The following is a 20,544-nucleotide window of genomic DNA, read 5'->3' as shown; positions in this document are numbered from 1 at the left end:
CACGTGTTTCGACAATGCTGGGTCGCTCTCCCTATGACTTCCTCAGGGCTCAACCATTAGTCTAAAATTGTTCCTCATATTGTCGACTAATTGCATTAAATAGATCTGTACTCACTAAAAGCCCACTATTGTCACTCTTTTAAGGTTACTTCCTCTATTTGAAGATCATTTTTTTCATCTGGGCATAGTACCTCCCATTTCGAAGGAGAAAAGCACGTGTTCCCTATATTAAACTTCACTGGGCCCCTGTTGGGTTTAACCTCCTATACATGCTATAGTCCATGCGATACACCTAATGGGGGAGGGCCAACACCTTACCTCATGGCTGTATAGGGGTATCAGAACCTATTCCAGTATACCCTCACTCTTACTCCGCACCCGGTGGTTATTCGATCTCAACAGGGAATTCACAGATAAAGAATGTGTCCTGCTGTTGGAAGTCCCCAAGAAAGATTCCTGTAATGCTCGCTTTAAATGTATTCAATCGATGATCTTACATAGAGCATACCTCACACCGCACCAACTTAATAATATACACCTGGACCCCCAACTCTCCTGTCCTAGATGCCAGGAGGCAGATGCAAACCTCATTCATATGCTCTGGGCTTGTCTTCGACTTGGTTTCTTTTGGCATGCCGTCACTCATAACAATCGACAAGTCACTAATACCTATGACAGGCTATCTCCAGAAGCTTGTCTTCTGGGCCTCCATAGACGCCCTAAGACACATAAGATACAATACAAGTTTGAGGACGTAGCACTACTTATTGCTAAACGAGCGATTACAACGAGGTGGAAATCTCCCTCTCCTCCTACGCCAATGTACTGGCATACAGAATTGATACAATAGGGAATGGCTGAAAGCGCTATAATCCGACAGGAGGAATTCCGGGGCTTGCGTAAGACTCCTATTTCACTGGATTGGGATCAAATGCAGGTAGTCTTCAAAGCTATAGATTTGTTTACACCCCCAGCGTCACCGACAGCCATTACCCCCGCCCTTCCTTAAATGACTAGCTTGTATTTTTCTTGAACACTGTCAGCCCCCTTTAAAAAAAAAATATTATAGTGTTTAAGTGCACGTTAGTTTTGTTTGTATCCGTCAATGCTGTGGCTCAATGTTTCTAGGCGCTATTATGTGCTATAATCTTTAAAGGCACAAGGGATAGTCCCATAGGAGTCCACAATATCAGTCAGTATTATTGAACCAGAGAACAGGAGGGTTGGGGGGGGGTTGGTTTATCTTTATATCTCCTTTCAATGTTGATCAGATATGTTGTGACAATGTGCAGTCTATCCTTGCTTATCCCACGACTGTTACCTTCAGAAGATGTTATTATCATGTGTTCCGTGTTTATCCTACATTGCTCACTTTTTCCACTGTTTAGTATATTTCTTCTTCCTGATACACTGTACAGACATATTTTACATGACTGATGTTTTGTTCAGTACTGCAGATATTTGCAATGCACAGTTACCACTGACATAGATAAATGCTTTTTGTGTGTTGTCCTATATCACAAAATCAATAAAATTATGTTTTAAAAAAAAAAACCTTGAAGGAGCAATATACTCTCTACAGTGTCTCCATGCCGTCACACGTGTTAACTTCTGCTAAGGGTTGTAAGTGCACTTATGCCAAATGATCATGATGCTACAGAACCATGGTAAGGTCGGATGCTAATGTGGGTAAAGCCAGGTTTTCAAATGGATCTGAATATAACCAATGAGGAATTCCCACAAAGACTAAGAGGGAGTTATTCCACGTTCGGGGTGAACTCGACAACCTCCAAGTTCATGCCACTCGGTGGTGATCTTCCTCTCATTTAAAGTCCAGGTGATCAGCATTCTTTCAGTGGCGGCTGGTGCCATTTATAAGTGGTGAGGCCGCGTGTTTCTTCTGTGTCACCCCAAGAATGAACAAAATGCAAACTATTATCAACTCTTTGCATTACGTTCCTCCTTAGAGTGACACAAAACGGACGTACACCTAAATTCAGCATTGTGGCGTTACCTACCTTTCAACAAAATTCCGATCCTGCTATTCTGCTCACCCGGCTACTGCTGTGAGCGTTGCTGGTAAACTGAATGTGGAACTTTGCCTACGTCAATGCAGCCAAGCCCAGCCCAGCCCAGCCCATCCCATCGCTGCTCTTTAAAATACACAGGATTAGACTCGGATTCAAATGTATGAGAGCAATGTTGGGATTGGCTTGAGCAGGGCAACCCAGCGCTCCATCAGAGACCTGCCGTCTCTGCCCCCCAGCCTCTCTAACAGTGCGGTATTCAGAGGCCTTTAAAGAGGGCAACTTAGATTAGACTCACCTGAGCCGGACACGTGCACTTAATTTATGGCAGCCCTCTGGTCTACATTACAAGAGGATGACCATGCCTCCTTCTCCTGCACTACTAAATGCTACCACCGGCGCTGCATAATTTATAAATGTTTTTACTGTTTCGCTCCTAAGTGGCGGGGCAACACTCATTTGCCACGATGGATGAGCCGCCGCTGCATTCTCTTCCTAGCGAAGCAGCAGGTACCCAGCTTCGAAATGTTGCTCTTGGACCCCAGCAGTCCACTAACTTCTTATCAAGGTCAACACATCCATAACTTCTATTAAGTTCCCTCCAACTCCTTTTGAAATATGCCATAGCAACCACTTCAGAAAGAAGCTATAGGCTCACTCTTTAATACAGTGCATTTTACGCCCCTCTCCAACTTACTTCTTCCTGTAAAACTCCTGAAGTCTGCTATTAGTCAACAAAACCAGAAGTTTGAAAAGGTTCACCATAGCTCCACTCTGAGCACTTTTGGATTGCTTCTAGGATGATCATATAATGCAGTACAAATGTAATGATAAGAAAGTAAAGTAGAGCCATAACTGAGTTTAATACTAATTTACATTAATAAATGTCCTTTTTTAAATTAAATGAAAATCGACATTAAAATAAAATATTTCAAATATTTAGAACAAAAATGTAAAGGATGTATTAATTATATTTTAATAAAATAGGGCTGTCATTAAGGGTTATGACAAGAATTAGGATGAGGGATGGGATTAAGGTATGGCTAGGAATGAGGGTGGTGCAAGTATATAGGGTGAGACATGGTAAGGGTTAATCCTGTGGTCAGGACTTTTTTTTAATCACATTGTATTTCTAATTAAAATAAATATAAATGAAATGTGTAACATAATTTGATAAATATATAGTCTATATATTTCTTTTTCTGTATGGAACTTAATTACAAACAACTCCGCTGATGGTAGATCTTCTGAAAACTAAATCTGCGCCATCTTTCGATAGACTCGTATACTATTCTATAGAGAAGAGTTTTAAAAAGTCCACAGAAAATAGGACTGTGAAACAGTCATCTGCTTCCGAAGCTACTGCCAGAAGGAAGCCGGCCCCACCCTCTGAGCTGCTCTGTCATGTACCCTGTCCTTTGAAGTCCCATGTACTTTCCCGCCTCTTCTCGGTTCTTTCCCACTTATCGTTGCATCCCCTGCCAGCTGTTATCACATGCTTGGCGACGACTCACATGCGCTGCTTTCACTGGAGAACAACCAATGACCAGAGGCAAGCATCTTATGCTCTCCAGTGGTAGAGCCAGGGTGTCAATGGGACCTACAGGGAGAAAATCCCCCCCCCACCCCCAGCTGATGCTTGAACTGTGAAATACAGCATTAATTAGGGTTCAGTGGGCACCTCAGCATTTGTGCCCTGGTGCCACTGCACCTGTTGCACCAATAGAAGCCACTCTGCTGATGTGTCTGGCTCCCGGCTGTCAACACTTAAAAGTCAGGTGAATTAATTGGGGGGGGAACAGCCATGACAACGCGGGGATTATCCCGCACTGCCATTACAACGCAGGGATTACAACGAAAGTCATTACAACGACTTTCGCTGGAGGGCGCTGTCGCATAAGGAATAGTTTCATTTTCTATCCAACACCTTCCCTACTGTCAACGTGGGCTAGAGTTGGAATAGAAAATTAAAGTATTCCACTATCCAGCGCCCTCCAGCGAAAGTCGTTGTAACGACTTTCGTTGTGATCCCCGCGTAGTAATGGCACGCGTGGTAATACTACGCGTTGTCATGACATACAACCATTAATTGTATTGTATTTGCATTTATATAGCTGTAAAGCTCAATTTACAAGTACTGTGGTGTCTTTGGCTCTAGGCCCATGCCCATCGTGTTTTAGTAGATTATATTGGCTCCCTAGCTTCTCGAGTCAGTACAACAGTACACATCTGTGTTTCCCACCCCGTTCTTCCTTTCCATTCAAGTCATCGCATGTTACCTTCTCGCTTGCGTGGACTGAGGGACAGATTTTATGTTCCTGCTTGAGGTGTTTTGCTGAAAAGTCTGTCACCCAGAATGCAGCAGCACCTCTCTTCAACAGGGTTAACAGCAGAGGGCAACTCTCAGCTCTGCACTGGCTGACAGGCAAACACAGGCTTGCGCCCCTCTACCACAACCTTTGTGTTTCAGTTTCCAGGCTCTAGAACCTGCTCTGCTTACCCAGCAGAAGCTCCTGGCAGAAAAAAAACCTGCTGTTCCCACAGGGAGCAGCATTCCCAGGCACTGATTCCCAGCCAGGGTTGAGATTGCGCGTGCCCCCAGCCATTTTGAACACTACAACCAAACCCAAGCAAAACAATCTGAGAGTTCTGTGGACGAGGGCCAGTTAATTATCTACAAACTGCAACGTGCAGCCAGGGGAGCAGGAGCAAGGAGAAAACGTCCTTCAGGAAAAATCAGAACAACCTTTTCTAAAATAAAAAGTCCAATGCCAAGCGACCACCAGGGTGATGTGCATTTTATAAATCTAACCATCAGTTAGAAGCATAGGAGGGCAGGACAGGACAGGACAGAAACAGGCCCTAAGATTGGGAGAGTAGGGTCTGCTTCCTATGGTCATCCCCACTTTTTGCTGTGATTTTCTGGTTTTTCGACTTTAGTGTGGCTGTGGGCCTGCTAACCAGACACACAGCCCAGCTGTTCTCTCTCTAAATTGATACCATGTACTTTAGGTAGATACCAGATTGGGTATTGGGTCACCTTTGTGAGCCCCTGTATAGTGTACCATAGGTACCCAGGGAATAGGTGCATCCAAGGCCTACCAGGGTATGCAGCATGTATTATGCCACCCCTGGCTGGCCCTCCAAACTGACACCACAAGTCTGTTCACACAGCCTGGGTAAGGTGGATAGATAGGTGTATATATATATATATATATATATATATATATATATATATATATATACCTATCAGTCATTCCTATGGTAGACCTCGACAATCCTGGAGGGAGAGTGCTTGGTTTTATGTGAGAGGGTGCCCTAGCATTCGGAACCATCTCCTTATGGCTGTTCTATGATATACCCATACCATATACTATTAAGTGCATTATAATCCTCGCTGTTAATGCTAACTTTGGTTTGGCTTTATCAAAACCTGTCGTGTAAGGTGTCAAACACTTTGGAATACTACCCCCCCCCCCCCCACCAGTCCTGGTGGCGGGGGTAGCATTCCATCCTTCTAGAGGGAGAAGACATGTAGTTACTGCTTTACCCAGTTAAAGTTAAACAGAGCCTCAGCATCACAAAATGGATGCTGCTGTCACAGACACGAGTCTGACCTCCTGTTGCTGGGGGAAACTCCAGCAAGGGTGGCCTGGACAATATGTTTCCTGTCCAGGGAGGTGTCAGCACCTCCTCAGATAGGGGTTTTGTGTATGGGGCAAGATGCTCCATGCATAGCCCGGTGCGAAACTGGACAAAGGGAAAGGGGTGTAACCCCCCCCCCCTTCCCAGGTCCACCCATAGGAGGGACCTAGTCAGGTAATCCAGCCCTCATCCTTAGTATAAGTATAGGAGCTGTGTCCCCAGGACTTCAGATTATCCTGGAACGAAACTTTGATACAGAACTCTTGGACCTTCGACATTCTATTCGGACTAAAAGACGGAAGACATCTCCCTTGTGGTCAAGGAGTGACCACCCTGTGCAAACAGGCACCATCAGCAACTTTGTCTGTCTGCATTTTCAAGGCTCCCGCCGGATCCCGAAGAATCTGCGACACAGGAACTGGACTTCCAAACATCTCTGACTCCGACCCACATCCACAGCAAAGCTGAGACCCGTGGTGGACACGAGAGACGTGGGACAGGACACCCTGGACATCCGGCAATTTGCTAACTGCTCGACTCCCGAGGTACCCTCACAGTTGGGTACGAGAAGCCCCAGCCTGAGCACCATTTGCACCGAAGCTCAGCCCTCCACACTCCATGAGTGTCGTGTGGGCCTGCTCTTGCATTTCAGCTCAACGCGTCTTCCCGGTTCCTTGCCCGTTGGCTAGTGAGCCCCCTGAAGACGTTTTCTTGAAACAAACTTGCTTTCCTGGTTGCTCCAGGCTTGCTCCAGCTTCCCTCCCTCCAAAGAAGAAGCGCCACAGACCTTGCTGGTCTGCAACAGAGTCAATCTCGACATCCTGCGTGGGTTGCGTTTGCCAAGGCTTGTTGGGTTCAATCCGGATACCGACACCGCAGTCAACTAGATCCATCATGGGACAGCTCGAATCCAGCGCCTGGTCATCGTCGATGCCTCCTGGACCTCGAGGCTGAAGAGACAAACTCACCTTCTTCACCTGAGATCATCGCGACATCGCCTGGTTCCTTCCTGGTACCTTCCTGGTCACTGGCTAGTGACCCAGACTCTGTCCCATCTGCTTTCAGGTTCTTTAGATCTTCGATCCACCCGGACACTTTTCCTCTGGTCGCCAGCAGCACTTCTTTGCAGATCTCCATAGAAAACGACGACGAAACCCGACACCAAAAGGCACCCTGCTTCCAGGCTAACTTCTTACACAAAGTACCATCATGAGAGTAACCTGAATGTGGGCATTCGTGAATGAGGTCTTTTAACAGGCTCTGGTCAGAAACGTCTTCTTAGCACCCTGATTTCAGTAAAATCTAAGGAGCAAGAACAACAAGCAGAAGCAGTACGCAAGTTCCCTACAAAGCCTCTATACTGGTTCAGACCAATTGCAAGCCGTGCTCCTTGTGACAAAAATGACCAACCAACCTGAGCCCCACCAGGGCACTAATAAAACAAGACAACCCACTGCACACCCCAGATAGAGCCTAATTTATATGTTGGCGAAATGGTAATTCTGTTGCGACGGAGTACCCTTTCCGCCAACATAATGGTCCACCTGCTCGATTTAAAGGAAGGTGGACCTTTGGTGTAATGATGGCAGCAACTACTCCGAAGTGTCGACAGAGTAAGGGCCGTTGGAGGTTTACCTGTACATACATTCACCCAATTGAGATCAGCAGACGTAGAGGTCCGTTTTCACTGCCCGTCACTGCCAGGAAAAGGCAGTTAAAATTGCAAAATGCCACATTGGACATTATTATTTTTTTTTCGAAAATCATAAACCCGCTGTGGGGGTTTTGTTTTAGAAAATGTAAAAAAAAAAATACTTTGCTGTACGGGTACGTCATGTTTTGCAATACACTGGCAGGAACCGCCATTTGGTGCAGTACCTGCCAATGCTAAAAAGGTCTGCTAGCTCAACAGATATTTCGAAATTGGGTCATCGGAACATCCGCAGGCGCAACGGAGTAAATATTGATTCTTACCCCAATTCTCCAGAATCGCTCTAACTTACATGCCTTCAAATTTGCAAACCCAATATGCACCACCATTTTTCTGATATCTACTTCTAAAGATATAACAATAATGTTCCAGGCCAGGGGTTGTTGCATTCATGTGGACCCTCCGTGCTGTTTCCAGCTTTACTCCTACACCAGAAACAGACAGACCAAGAGGTGCGAGTCTTTGATAATCAGCAACTGGTCAATGGGGAGTCAATTATGTTTTCTGCAAGTATGCTTCTCCAAGAGTAGAAATTAATCACATTTTGACTCCGCACTCTAGCTCCTTTCTTTCAGGTAAATATTGTTGCAAAATCTGTGCCCTCTGTCCTCCAAGCTAACTAAGGAGAAAAGAGGGTACATAAAAGCATATTGATGCATTTTTTTTCACCCCGTGCCCCTATTACACAGAATTTCTTTCAAAGTACAAATGTAACGTCTACTCTGAAGTGGACAGAAATCTGCTGCATATTCTTATGTAATATGAACTACAGCAGCAGTTATCAACCTTTAGACTTCTGGGGACACTCCAATGAATGATTACTGAACATTAGTGACCCCCACCTAAGAAATTGCTACAATTTGAACCTAAAAAAAATACAAACAACTAAATAAACAAGCATATATTAAAGAAATATGTACATTGTGTAATATTTTGCTTAATACAGAGACAAAAGATTTACAACATTGCAATGTGTATTTTAATGGGAATGTTGCAGTGATTTTCCAATGTGGATTGATTTATAAAAGACAACAGTAGGACAGGCTCTAACATATTAATTTGTCTTTTTTACCCTAATGCATGCGGTTGTGGTCAGCAGTTGTCCATACTACTGTTTTCTGTACTTGAGCTGCTCCCAGGATTCAAGCTAAGGATACCAAGTTAATTTTTAAACTTCCAATTACAAATTCCTTCACATTTAGAGAGCGTTTACAAAGTTTCAGTTTTACATTTATCTTTTTTATGCATGTGTAAAGTTCTTAATTTGCTAATACCACTTAGTTTATAAACAATTGTAGACTTCCTGAGTAGGTGCTGCAGACCCCCCAGGGCTGCACGGACCCCAGGTTAATAACCACTGGACTAGAGCATGTAATCACTATAGAAATTGCACCCTGTGAGGTTGAAAGCGGTCATCAAAATGAAACATAAAAGTCAACTCAAGAACTCCCTTAGTCAGAGCTGTCTTCAAACTTTAAAAAAAACAGAGGGTTACTGAGAATCCAGCACAGTCCTCTTAATGGTTCATTTGGTCTGCAATGGAGATACCCACAGATATTCCAGCCTAAAACAAAGAATGATTTCTGGACTGGCGGGTACTCTCAAAGCGGAGCACTGAAAGGTTGGTTGACTGCGTTGCAGGTGACCCTTCAAGGCGGAACTCGGTGGACCAGTGGTGTAGCGTGGGCGGTTGCCCCAGGGGCAAAATTCTAAGGGGGCGCAAAATTTAAAAAGAAAAGTGGAAGGGAATCAGGAAGTGCCAACGGTCGACAGATTAGGAGGCGCAACACTTGCCTTACCCGAGCGCCCCCCGGCAACCAAGCTACGGCGCTGCTGTGTATAGGAATCTAAAACAGTCCCTACAAGCCACCCTGCCCTTGAAGTAAACAGAAGGGCATGCACATTATATATTAGCCATATGTTGGTAGCAGACAAACCCAGGTAGTGCACGTGTGTCAGTGCAAATGCTTTGGAGAGCGAAGGGGTGAACTTACCGTTTTCAGAGAAGTGCTGCTTGTACATGTAATAAACCCACAGTAAGGCCAGGCATCCAGAGAAGAAAAAGACGCTCTCCCAACCGTACCAGTCTAGCAGGAGAGAGCCGACTCCACCGATCACCAAGGTGCTAGAACAAAGAAATGTGAGGCAAACGTTTAGAATGTGTTCCTTCCTCATCTTTGTAAAGAAGTTATCCAGACACAGTGAATATAATTTAGTAGTATCCTTTAATGGAGCTTGTAAATCAGCTTCCATGTTCATCCTAGTACATCAATTGAATGCCCCCTGTGCATTCCTTAAGCCTCAACATTCTTTTAGAACTAATGACATCATATACACATTATTACAATCTTCAGCCAACTATCACCCTTTCCCAAACCACAGGTTAGCTAAGAGCACATCCCAAGACAGAGACACCAGGAAGAGACATTCACTTGCATAAGATCACAAAGACTGATAGTGACGCTGCAACCAGATTACTGCACGCTTAAACTCAATACACTGGTAACCAATTTTAATACCCATCGAACTGAGACACAAAACCACCAACCTTAAAACCCCAAAATACCAAAACACCTCAAAGCAAACAAACAACTACAGGCAGCACCAGAACATTAAGCAGCAAGAATGAACTAGGACAGGAAATGCAGAACTTCAAGAAGAAACAAGCATTGGCAAAGTCAATAAGTCGGGCACTGGCCGCCTGCCTTTTGGCTTCATCAATGCTTGGTTTGTCGTGGTTTTTCAACAATTTTATCGGGAAGCTGCCAGTCCCGCTATCTGGAAACCATTGGTTCAAAGCAAAAATATTTTTGGTTACAAAAAGCATACATTGCCATAGTAGTCCCTGGCACTTAAAGGAACTACATTAAGTATGGATATCCTCTTTGTTATAGGATAGACCGCTTTACTCACATTGAAGGTAGCCAATGGCTGTAATGGGCCGGCGCACTGCCCATGCTGAGGTGGGTGGAAGAAAAATGTGAATCAACAAAGACAGACAAATGGAGGAAGAGGACTGACTTAAAGACCCTATAAGTAACTATAGTATACATTACTAAAATCAATACGTATTGGCTGACACTACACCGAAAAAGTCCCATCCAACCAATCTCGGGATGATCGAGAGAATCTGAAACTCTCAGCATTTGATCTATGAAGAGTCCCGGAGATCATCATATTTCAATAGTACCTGAAAGTCCCCTGCCTCAAGAGATACTTCACTGATTAAAAGGTAATTGTGGCAAATATATAGACCCAGTGTTCTCACACATCTTTGTACAGGCACTGCTCACACCACAGTCACATCAAGGTTCCCAATCTGGCAAAGAATGTGCTTCTGAAAAGAACCCTCTCCAAAACATAAGGACTAATTGCTCCACAAACATATGGCCTAATTGCTCTCTGTCAGAGGTAGCACTTCATCCAAGATTCCTATTTCACTTCTGCCTTACACCGGTGAGACCCCCAACCAAAACGTACAACACATGAGGAATGAACGTTCCTTCTACTCGAAGACTAATTACGAGTCTGGCGGTCCGCGAACCGCCAGACTCAGGGTAGCGTGGCGGTAACGGAGTAGCACGGCCGCACCAGCGGTCCAATCACCCTACTACAAGTTGGGCAATCGGACCAACCTGGGACTGACGCTGCCTTGGAACTGCCATTCCCTGGTGGTGGCACGGTGGTCAGGAGGCATCAATTTGCATGGCAGGACCACCGCGGTTTTCTCTCCGCCGTGGTTTCCATGATGGTTCCACCTCCATGAAAACTGTGGCGGAGATGAAGTGCAGGAGCGGGCCGCCAGCATGACAGTCCGCTCCTACACTGCCAAACTCTTAATCGGGCTCTTCATGTAAATCACCAGACCACCCACAGTTCAGTTGATATAACTCTCTCTCAAATGTCCACCTTCACTAATCCCCTTCCTCATGGTGGGGAAGCCAATCTGCAATATAACATTCTCTGCCTATTGCTAACTTTTTCTATTAAAAGGTGAGACTCTTCCATTCGCGATTTCCTTACCATCTGCTTCACTCTACAGGAGCAGACCTCGCCACTGACACTTAAGTACGATTAGGCCTGATCACCCACATACCTACCGGCTTGATGTTTTTTACATCTTACACAGCCCCTCCGTGTATCCTCCTTAACCTTCAGCCAACAATTACCCTCCATGCAGACCATCAGCTACTCTTGCACAAATCCTCCACAAGCAGGTTCCATCACAAAGATACCTTTCAATATGAATTTTCCTGAAAGATTCTTAAACTTTCATATCAAAGGCAAATTAACCAGAATCCTTTACTGTCTAGTCTTGGTCTCTTTTTTGCCTAAAAGAGCCTCCAAGGTTCCCTTAAAAACATCCCAATGGGATGTCGCAGCTGTCTAATGATCTTTGTTATATTCTTTAACCTCAAATCTATTTCTTCTATGCTCTTCGCGTTGTGTTAACCAGTTACCCTCTAACCACTATTCATTTAGAATACTCCCAACAACTAAAAAGCCCTTGGTTTGCTCTATGTAGACAATATGAGCATAAAATAGGTAAATAGGGGGCTATGAAAATTATATGATCCCAGGAACCAGTTACTCTACCCATTCCCTTCCAACTACACCATACACGAATCGTTATTCTATTGTGCATATGGTACCAGGGATCCTTATCCTCACACACTGGAAGCTTCACATCTGCCACCTGTACTGTACACATTCTGTGTGTTTAGGAAGTTTGCAAAGGTGTTGTCCATGTTGCACCTTCTACAAATAAGGCAAGACTGTGCAGCTGTAACATGGGGTGTACCTCCTTTGTTCTGTATGTGAGAGAAGCTTGCACTGCTGAAGCCTGAACTTGTACTGTGTGAATGAGGCTAGCGCTGCTGTAATCTGTGTGTCTAGGAAGTTTGAACTGCTACCAGTGCAATACATGTTCAATGTGTGAAGGACATTTACCAAGTTATGGCACCTGCCGTACCAGCTCAGTGTGCTAGGAACGCCTGCATTGCTGCCTGTGAGAGAAGCTTGCGCTGCTGCGGGCTGTGCTCAACCTGATACAGGTACACCAGGAAGACACCAAGCAGCCACAAACTCCCCAAGGGCTCTATTCCGAGCCTGGTGGTCAGAGGCCGCAATACGCTGGCAGCATATGACGAGTTTCCTCTCAGCCAGTCTTATGGCAAAAAGCCTGGCGGAGAGAGGAAACAAAGGGGGCCCTACAGGGCTCCTCCTGTGCATCAAACATATGTGGATGCACACAAGGGGGGCATAACATGTGCCCCCCTGCGAGCATGCACATAGGTTCCTTCACGGCATGGACTTTCATGACCAAACATTGTAATGCAGTCCCATTGCGGTGCCTTTTTTAATGGCACTATCGCCGTTAAAAGAGGCACCGCCATGGGACCGGCACGTCGCCCGCCTGCCAGACCACTAGACAGTCATAATCTTGCGGGTGGGTGGCGCACGCTTTGGTGGAGCAGGGGCGCTACCACTTCACCAAAAACTCGTAATCAGGGCCTTAGTGTATTGTGAACTCACCCAAACTGTGATCCACAGCCCACGGTGCAGCAGGTGAAGGCCCGCTCATTCTCCCGGACTCGCTGGGACAGGAGGCTGGTCAAAGCTGGAAAATAGACTCCTGAAATTCAAAAAGAAGCACTGTTACCAGCACTATCTACTAGACCAGCTATTCTTGCAATTTGTTTATGCATGCACAGATGTGAGCAGAATATGGCATAATCCAAAGAGTAGGGTTTAAGAGGGGAAAAAATAAAATCACAAAACCAGTGACACTCCTTCATCTGTGTCAGTGTAAGGACCCCAAAGCTGTCACCCAGGGCCCACCATTTTCCTCAAAATGACAGTAGACTCACCAAGTCTGCCAGTCCCTGCTTGAGATATTATATATATATATATATATATATATATATATATATATATATATATATATATATATATATATACATATACATACATACATACATACACACCCGATACACCGTTGGAATCGTCAGGGTGTGTAGATGGTTATAGGCTATATAAAGTTTTAAAAAAACGTTATTTGAAAAATTTACAGTACAAAAAAAAAAAAAAAAAAAAAAAAATAGTCCCTCCGAAGTAGCGCCGGGCGCGACGTGCGTGCTCACGTCAGGAGCGCGGGGAGGAGCAGCATCCAGGAGCGCGACGAGGAGGGGCGGACATGGCGTGGGGGAGGAGCGATGACGTGAGGAGCAGCGGATAGGCCAGCGGCGGTGCGAGCAGCGGACAGGCTGGAGGAGCGGCGGCTGAGGTAAGGGAGCAGCGGACATGGCGCGGGGGAGGAGCGGTGACGTGAGGAGCAGCGGACAGGTCAGCAGCGGTGCGAGCAGCGGACAGGCGGGAGGAGCGGCGGCTGAGGTAAGGGGACCCATGTCGGCGCAGGCGGGGGACGGGCTGGGCGGGGGCCTGGGCTGCAGGAGAAAAGAAAATGATGCCATGTTTTTATGGTGAAACAGCAATCATTAACACACCTCTAGGCCAAAAAGATTAGCTACGATGTAAGCTTTCCCAGCCAATGTACTCTGTAGAACAGATTGGTCAGCTGTACACCTCTGCAAAGAAGAACAGACATATTAAAAGCAGTATATCAGCAGCAGACAGGCGGGAGGAGCGGCGGCTGAGGTAAGGGGACCCATGTCGGGGCAGTCGGGGGTCGGGGCAGGTGGGGGTCGGGGTGGGCGGGGGCCGGGCCGGGCGGGGGCCCGGGCTGCTGGACAATGTCGGGGCGGGCGGGGGTCGGGGAAGCCTGTTGCTCCTAGACAAGGTCGGACGGGCTGCTAGTACATATATATACATATGCACACACACATATTTTCATAGTAATAGATTTAAAATACTAAAAAAATTATATATTGCAATACATGTATTATATATATATATATATATATATATATATATATATATATATCTCTGCCACTCCACTCCGCAAGCAGGATGCAGGCGCTCTCTCCTCACAAAAAGAAACATGGAGCACAGACCCAAGTAGGTGAAAAAGTTTGTCGGTTTATTGAGCTGTTACTCAGTCGGCCATTACGCGTTTCGGTACTGACGTACCTTGATCACATGACACAGTAAATGGTCACCTGGTTTCTTATATACCAACATTGACATTTTTTTCTTTCTTTTTGGTGATGCAATTTTAAAGTGACAGTGCTCTTATTTTTACAAATCTGTACAAATGGCGTTTTAACATTTGTTGGCTCTTTGACACGTTGTGATGCAACATTTCATATCGGTCTAAATACCATAAGATACATTTCCATAAAATATGTACACATCCAAGCAATATTTACATGTGTTCTTGTGCAAGTTTCGCAATAAAGTGCAATAGATCACGGTATAAATACCATAGAGCATTTCATAGGAAGTGTTATAAATATATAAATAAATAAATATATATACACATTTGTTAAAAGACCATTTTTTTTATACACACACACACACACACACACACATATACTTATACACATATTATATATAAATATTTTCATAGTAGTGTATTTAAAACAAAATATTAGTGCAAAATAAATGTTTATCATGTTACAGTGATATATATAGATATATATTTCACCAAAGGAAATTTGTCCAGCCTCGTCATGCGCATCAGCTGTCCAAAGTGCGCCCTTCACAGGGGACAAGATTGGTGATTAAAATTATGTATATACATATTTCTTCCACAGGCAATCTTCTTCGATAGAATCAGATTTGAGGCGGCACCGCGGGGTTCATCATTCCATCTTCCTTTATTAATTAACATCAGGGCATGACGCGTTTCGGAGGGTTTCTTTAATCAAACGCCCTTCAATGTTCCATTTGCCTCTGTTACTCACAGTCCCCTTTCTTTTGCCTCTTTTATACTCTCCATCACTGAAGTAGTGTGGGATACCTGAAGACGTGGCACGGAGTCATCTTGCCTCCAGAATTGGACTGCCTCTCCCAGCATGCAGTGTCTCTAGCTTGCTGGTGACTGCCCCGTTTGCCGGCATATTCATCGCTTTCCCCGTTGGGAGGCCGATATGCCACGTAGTCAGGTGAGGGCTGGGGTACTTGTTCTGGGCTTCGATGGCGTTAATGTCCAGCATTTCCCAGCCTCCCAGTTCCTTTGGCTGCAGAGCCGCGGATGCCGGTAAAGTAACGGCGTCCCTTCATACAAGTATGGACTGTCAACTTGGCAGCGTGTACTCTGTTGCCTCCGTAGTGCAAGGCGGTCAGGGAGGCTCCATGCATGCCAACGACTCCTAGAACGCTTGAGGGAGTGGCATCCTCGCGCGCCGCAGCACGCTAATATTTCCACAGGCAATCTTCTTCGATTGAATCAGATTTGAGGCGGCACCGCGGGGTTCATCATTCCATCTTCCTTTATTAATTAACATCAGGGCATAACGCGTTTCGGAGGGTTTCCTTCATCAAACGCCCTTCAATGTTCAATTTGCCTCTGTTACTCACAGTCCCCTTTCTTTTGCGTCTTATATACTCTCCATCACTGAAGTAGTGTGGGATACCTGAAGACGTGGCACGGAGTCATCTTGCCTCCACAATTGGACTGCCTCTCCCAGCATGCAGTATCTCTAGCTTGCTGGTGACGGCCCCATTTGCCGGCATATTCATCACTTTCCCCGTTGGGAGGCCGATATGCAACGTAGTCCGGTGAGGGCTGGGGTACTTGTTCTGGGTTTCAATTGCGTTAATGTCCCGCATTTCCCAGTCTCCCAGTTCCTTTGGCCGCAGAGTCAGGGATATAGATTATATTTATATATATATATATATATATATATATATATATATACACATACAAAATGCATCTGAATGAAAATGCTGTTTTTCTTAATAAACAATCTGATTTTCGAGTGTGTCTGAAAAGCAGATTAATTCCACCAATTGTTTATTAAAAGAAAAACTGCATTTTCATTCAGATGCTTTTCAATGCCTTACATGTTTCAGAGCAGCAGCTCTTTGATCACAGGATTCATGATACGGCACAGTATAGGTGGAAAAACACTTTCGCATGTTCTTTATTTAATTTGCCCTCAGTGGGCCTCACAGGTGACATCAATTTAGGGCCGATTCCGATCTCGTTCAGAAAGCATCCCAACCAAATCGGTTCCAGACTGCTTTCTGGACGACTAGGATCAGGTGAGTCTGACCAAGCGATTAGGATGCATCCAGACTTCCATTGACTTCAATTAGAGCCTGTGCTTCGAATGAGAACACAGGCTCCAATTGAAGAAAGGGGTGGTTTGGGAAAATCGTTACAATAAAATATAAAAAATTTAAAAGTCAAATAAAATTTACAAAACATACTATAAACATTCAAATAAATGTAAAACCAATAATATAAAAAAATAAAACAATTAGCGCTATAAAATCTATCTAATCAATATTTTGGAGTATAAGAATATTAACTATACTGCTCCCACTCTACTTTATGCAACAGTAGAGAAAGTATGGACTTTGGAGGAGTTAGATTTACTTCTCCTACTCCAGTCACCAAAATTATAGGGAAAATATTGGACTTTGAACAAGTTAGATTTACTATTCCTACTCCTGTCAGTGCAGCAGTAGGGACTGTGTTGGACTTTGGAGGGGTGAATTTTACTATTCCTACTAAAGTCTAAGCAAGAGTAGGCAAAATTCTCCACTTCAAACACATTACATAAATGAGTAACCTCATTAATATAGATAAAATATTAAACTCTTAATACAAAAATATTAATTAACATTAATATATATGCCCTTAAAATTAAAAACAATCCATTTACACAGTTACTAATCAATAAAAAATAATTCTCCATGTGTAATGAATTGATAAATGAATAAGAATTAAAGATCCCATAACTTAAGATAAGTCAAAGTTACATATTTTATAGCATTAAAAACAGTTAACAATGAATAATAAATTATTAATTATTATTTAACTAACTTCCCACCCTACACCCCTACAAACCCAGCAGTCCACATCTAAAATATTAGTAAAATAAATAGGTATGAGTTAAATTACATTAAATATTTATTACATAATTACTTTTTTTTTATTGTTAATTGCTTAGTTTTCCACCCTATAAACCTAACAGCCCACCAATAACATATACCTAAAATAAATCCGCATTACATAGCGTGCTACTCGCCGAAAAAGTGCTTGGACGCCTCGTCAGGGGTAGTAAGCGCTATATACATGCAATTACAATACAATTACATAAAGAACATAATATAAACAATATCATTAAATAAAATGTATTAAAGTATTCTTAATTATTACCTTACAACCTGTGCCCCCTACAAACCCAACAACCTCCTACAACACTATAAATTACTATTACAAATTATTTTTAAATTCTAGATAACTTAAAATTAAAAGCTATATTCTAAAAATAATTAATAACATTTATATCAACAATACTAACACAAAAAGAATATATCAACTAAAACACATTAAAATACATTTTAAAAAATGTACCCACTACATTAGTAAAAACGATATTAAAAACATCAATATTATGTACAATGATATTACACATTATTCTCGTCAACGATACTGGCGCATCGCGATATTTGTGACCGCATTTCCCTGCTTTTCTCACCTTGTAGGAGCCCCATGAGGAAGCGGAAGAGAATCACGAGGAAAAGGGGCACAGATGACATGTGCGCCACTAATGGGGTGGCAACCGTGATGAGTCCCCATGACAAGGCGGACATGAGCAGCACCTTCTCACCTCCAATCCTGCAAGAAGGAGAAAAAGTCAACCAGGGTGTCGAGCTACGGTCAAGTAAAGTGCACCAGCGGTCACAGGCATCCATGAACTCACTATCAGTTCAGGGCATCCACTGACTCACCTGCATGCCCAGATGTGTCAACTCACATGCATTAACTCAGCAGCAGAGCTGGCCAGATGTTAACTCACAATCACCCCCAATTATCTGTTAACTCATCACTTGGCCAACACTTCTGACCTCACCATCAGACACTGATAAGCATCAACACATCAGCAGACCCACACTTCCATTAAATCACCAGCAGACTTGGGTGTGCATGAACCCACTGACTGAACCACAATTGCATCAACCAACCAGAAGCATTTGCCCGCATGAAGTTCAATTACAGTACAAGCAATTCAACAGTCAACGGCGCGTAGTGTAGTCAGTGAGATTCGGGGGTGGGAATATCAAATGTACCAATTAAAAAACGCTGTGGGTGGAGGAATAACCAAGCACTCAATTGAGGTCAGAAACTGATGGTGCAGCTTTTTGACTGTTTTTGTAATCAGACATTTCTTATCCAATAAATTGTGCTGTCAAATGAGTTGTTAATCCCCCAATTTGTTTCAGATTTTGTTGGTGGGATAACCCAAACTTTACTGGAAGGGGTCAGACCTGCTATCTTGTGCCTGGTCAGTGAACTAGGTGGTTATGATGTACACATTTTCCAAGCCGGTTTTCAGCTCACAGTCCAGCTCTACAATATTAATCATAAAAATACCAGAAGGGTTGTTGCGTTCTTTTAAACTGCTGTCAATTTCACATTCTGAACTCATTAAAAAACATTATATTGACATTGTGGGCTTAATGCTCAAAACCAAACTAAAGGCCAAAATGTATGTGTGTCAAGTATCCACTAAAGGATTGCTAGTATTGATAATTACAAAACTGTGCAGAACAACCCTGTACCATTATGCAGTAGAAAACCCATGAAAGAAATGGGGCGTGGAAGGATCAACCAAGATCTGGCCTGGGAGTTTGTGAATGCCTACCAATTCATGGGCATTCTCAAATTCTTATCTGGCTCTTTTCCACCTTGGATATTGTCAGAGATGTACAGCAGCAAAGTCCTGGAGTAAATCCAAGGGTGTAAAGGGAAGCACAGCATGCCAGAGTAATGTGGGTGCCTGCCAAGGGGTTTCTCTGCGCAGAAAAATATCTTCCACATGGAGAAAAACAATACAACTGCAAAGCGACTTTTGCAAATGAGAAAATGTACTTATTGTAAAATCTGCATTTTGGAAATACTAAAATACCAAAATGTCACAAGCCATTGCCAGTAAAATGCCCAGAAACATGAGACTGTTTCAGCAGTCTAAGCCTACTACGGCCAATGTTTGTGAATTCCAAAAAGTAGTAAATCTGCACCCGTTCATAGGAATGCTCCTGGGTTGCAGAGTAACAGCTTTGTAAATTAGTCAATATGGCCCTAATTAGGATGGTTGGAGGCTTTCCGACTGACATCCTTGGTTTGAATTCCAACCACCATATTACGATTACGGCGGCTGTAATTCAAGGCAGCAGTTCATTCTGACTGGCTTCCGGCAGGCTCAAGGAGCCAGTCGTAAACCGAACATAAGCCTTTATGGACGGCGTTTCCGCCGTCAGGATTATGATGTCGGTTTCCAACAGGCTTTCCAAGTTGGGCTTTCCGACATGGACAGCCTCTCAGAAAGTGACTTTGGGGGCCTCTTGCAGGGCCCCCCTCTCTTCACGGCCTCGGATTGGGGGTGCCTGCCACACAGTGCAGGGATTTACCGTGACTCCCATTTCTCAACGGGAGCTTGTGATGTGGCCGGTTTCCAACCACTGCACAAGCTCCCATAGAGAAATGGGAGTCTGCGACCGCACCAAGTACGGTCGCATCGTAAATATGGTTTCGGACCGCCGACCCAAGGTTGGTCGGTCTCAAAACAGCAGAGATGTCAGTCGGAGGAAAATCTGACCTACATCCTATTCAGCTCCATAATATTTTTAAGTTCCTGGTCCAAAAAATGAACAAGTTAAAACTGTCTCTTAGTGAAACGAGGATGAGAAAAACCAACAGACACAGGAGACCCAAATCACGGCCCCCAGACAAAAACTATCAAGCCAAGAATACATTTATCTGTGGGGTATCACACCGCGAACACCCCACCCCTTTAAAAGCTGGTAAAAGTGGTTGTGCATTATAACGACAAAGTTTAGCAAAGACTGTGTGGCTGATGGGTGCATAGGTGCTGCCCAAGATCACATCTGCTTAGAATCTAAATCTAGCCAGAATTATAAATAAATACATTGTTTCTCCTAATCCCACCACTAAAACAGGGCATGTTGGGACGGTCATAACCACACCCAGTTCTGATGTACTACTCCTCCTGTCTTAGTTTGACT

General features: G+C 44.0%; 1 protein-coding gene across 2 annotated transcripts in view; it reads right to left on the bottom strand.

Annotated features, from left to right (window-relative positions):
- Positions 1–20,544, bottom strand: part of SLC17A9 (solute carrier family 17 member 9) — a 94,022-nt gene that overhangs the window by 51,967 nt on the left and 21,511 nt on the right. For both annotated transcript variants that reach the window (XM_086932842.1, XM_086932843.1), the window contains exons 4-6: positions 17,997–18,136; positions 12,919–13,018; positions 9,378–9,508 (exon numbers count right to left, since the gene is read on the bottom strand). In XM_086932842.1, the coding sequence (XP_086788968.1) occupies positions 9,378–9,508; positions 12,919–13,018; positions 17,997–18,136 (371 nt within the window). The remainder of the gene's footprint in view (positions 1–9,377; positions 9,509–12,918; positions 13,019–17,996; positions 18,137–20,544) is intronic.

The sequence above is a fragment of the Lissotriton vulgaris genome, chromosome 7 (genome assembly GCF_964263255.1).
Source record: "Lissotriton vulgaris chromosome 7, aLisVul1.2, whole genome shotgun sequence".
Classification (NCBI taxonomy): domain Eukaryota; kingdom Metazoa; phylum Chordata; class Amphibia; order Caudata; family Salamandridae; genus Lissotriton; species Lissotriton vulgaris.
Note: the sequence above shows the minus strand (reverse complement) of the source record. Positions and strands in the feature narration are given on the sequence as shown.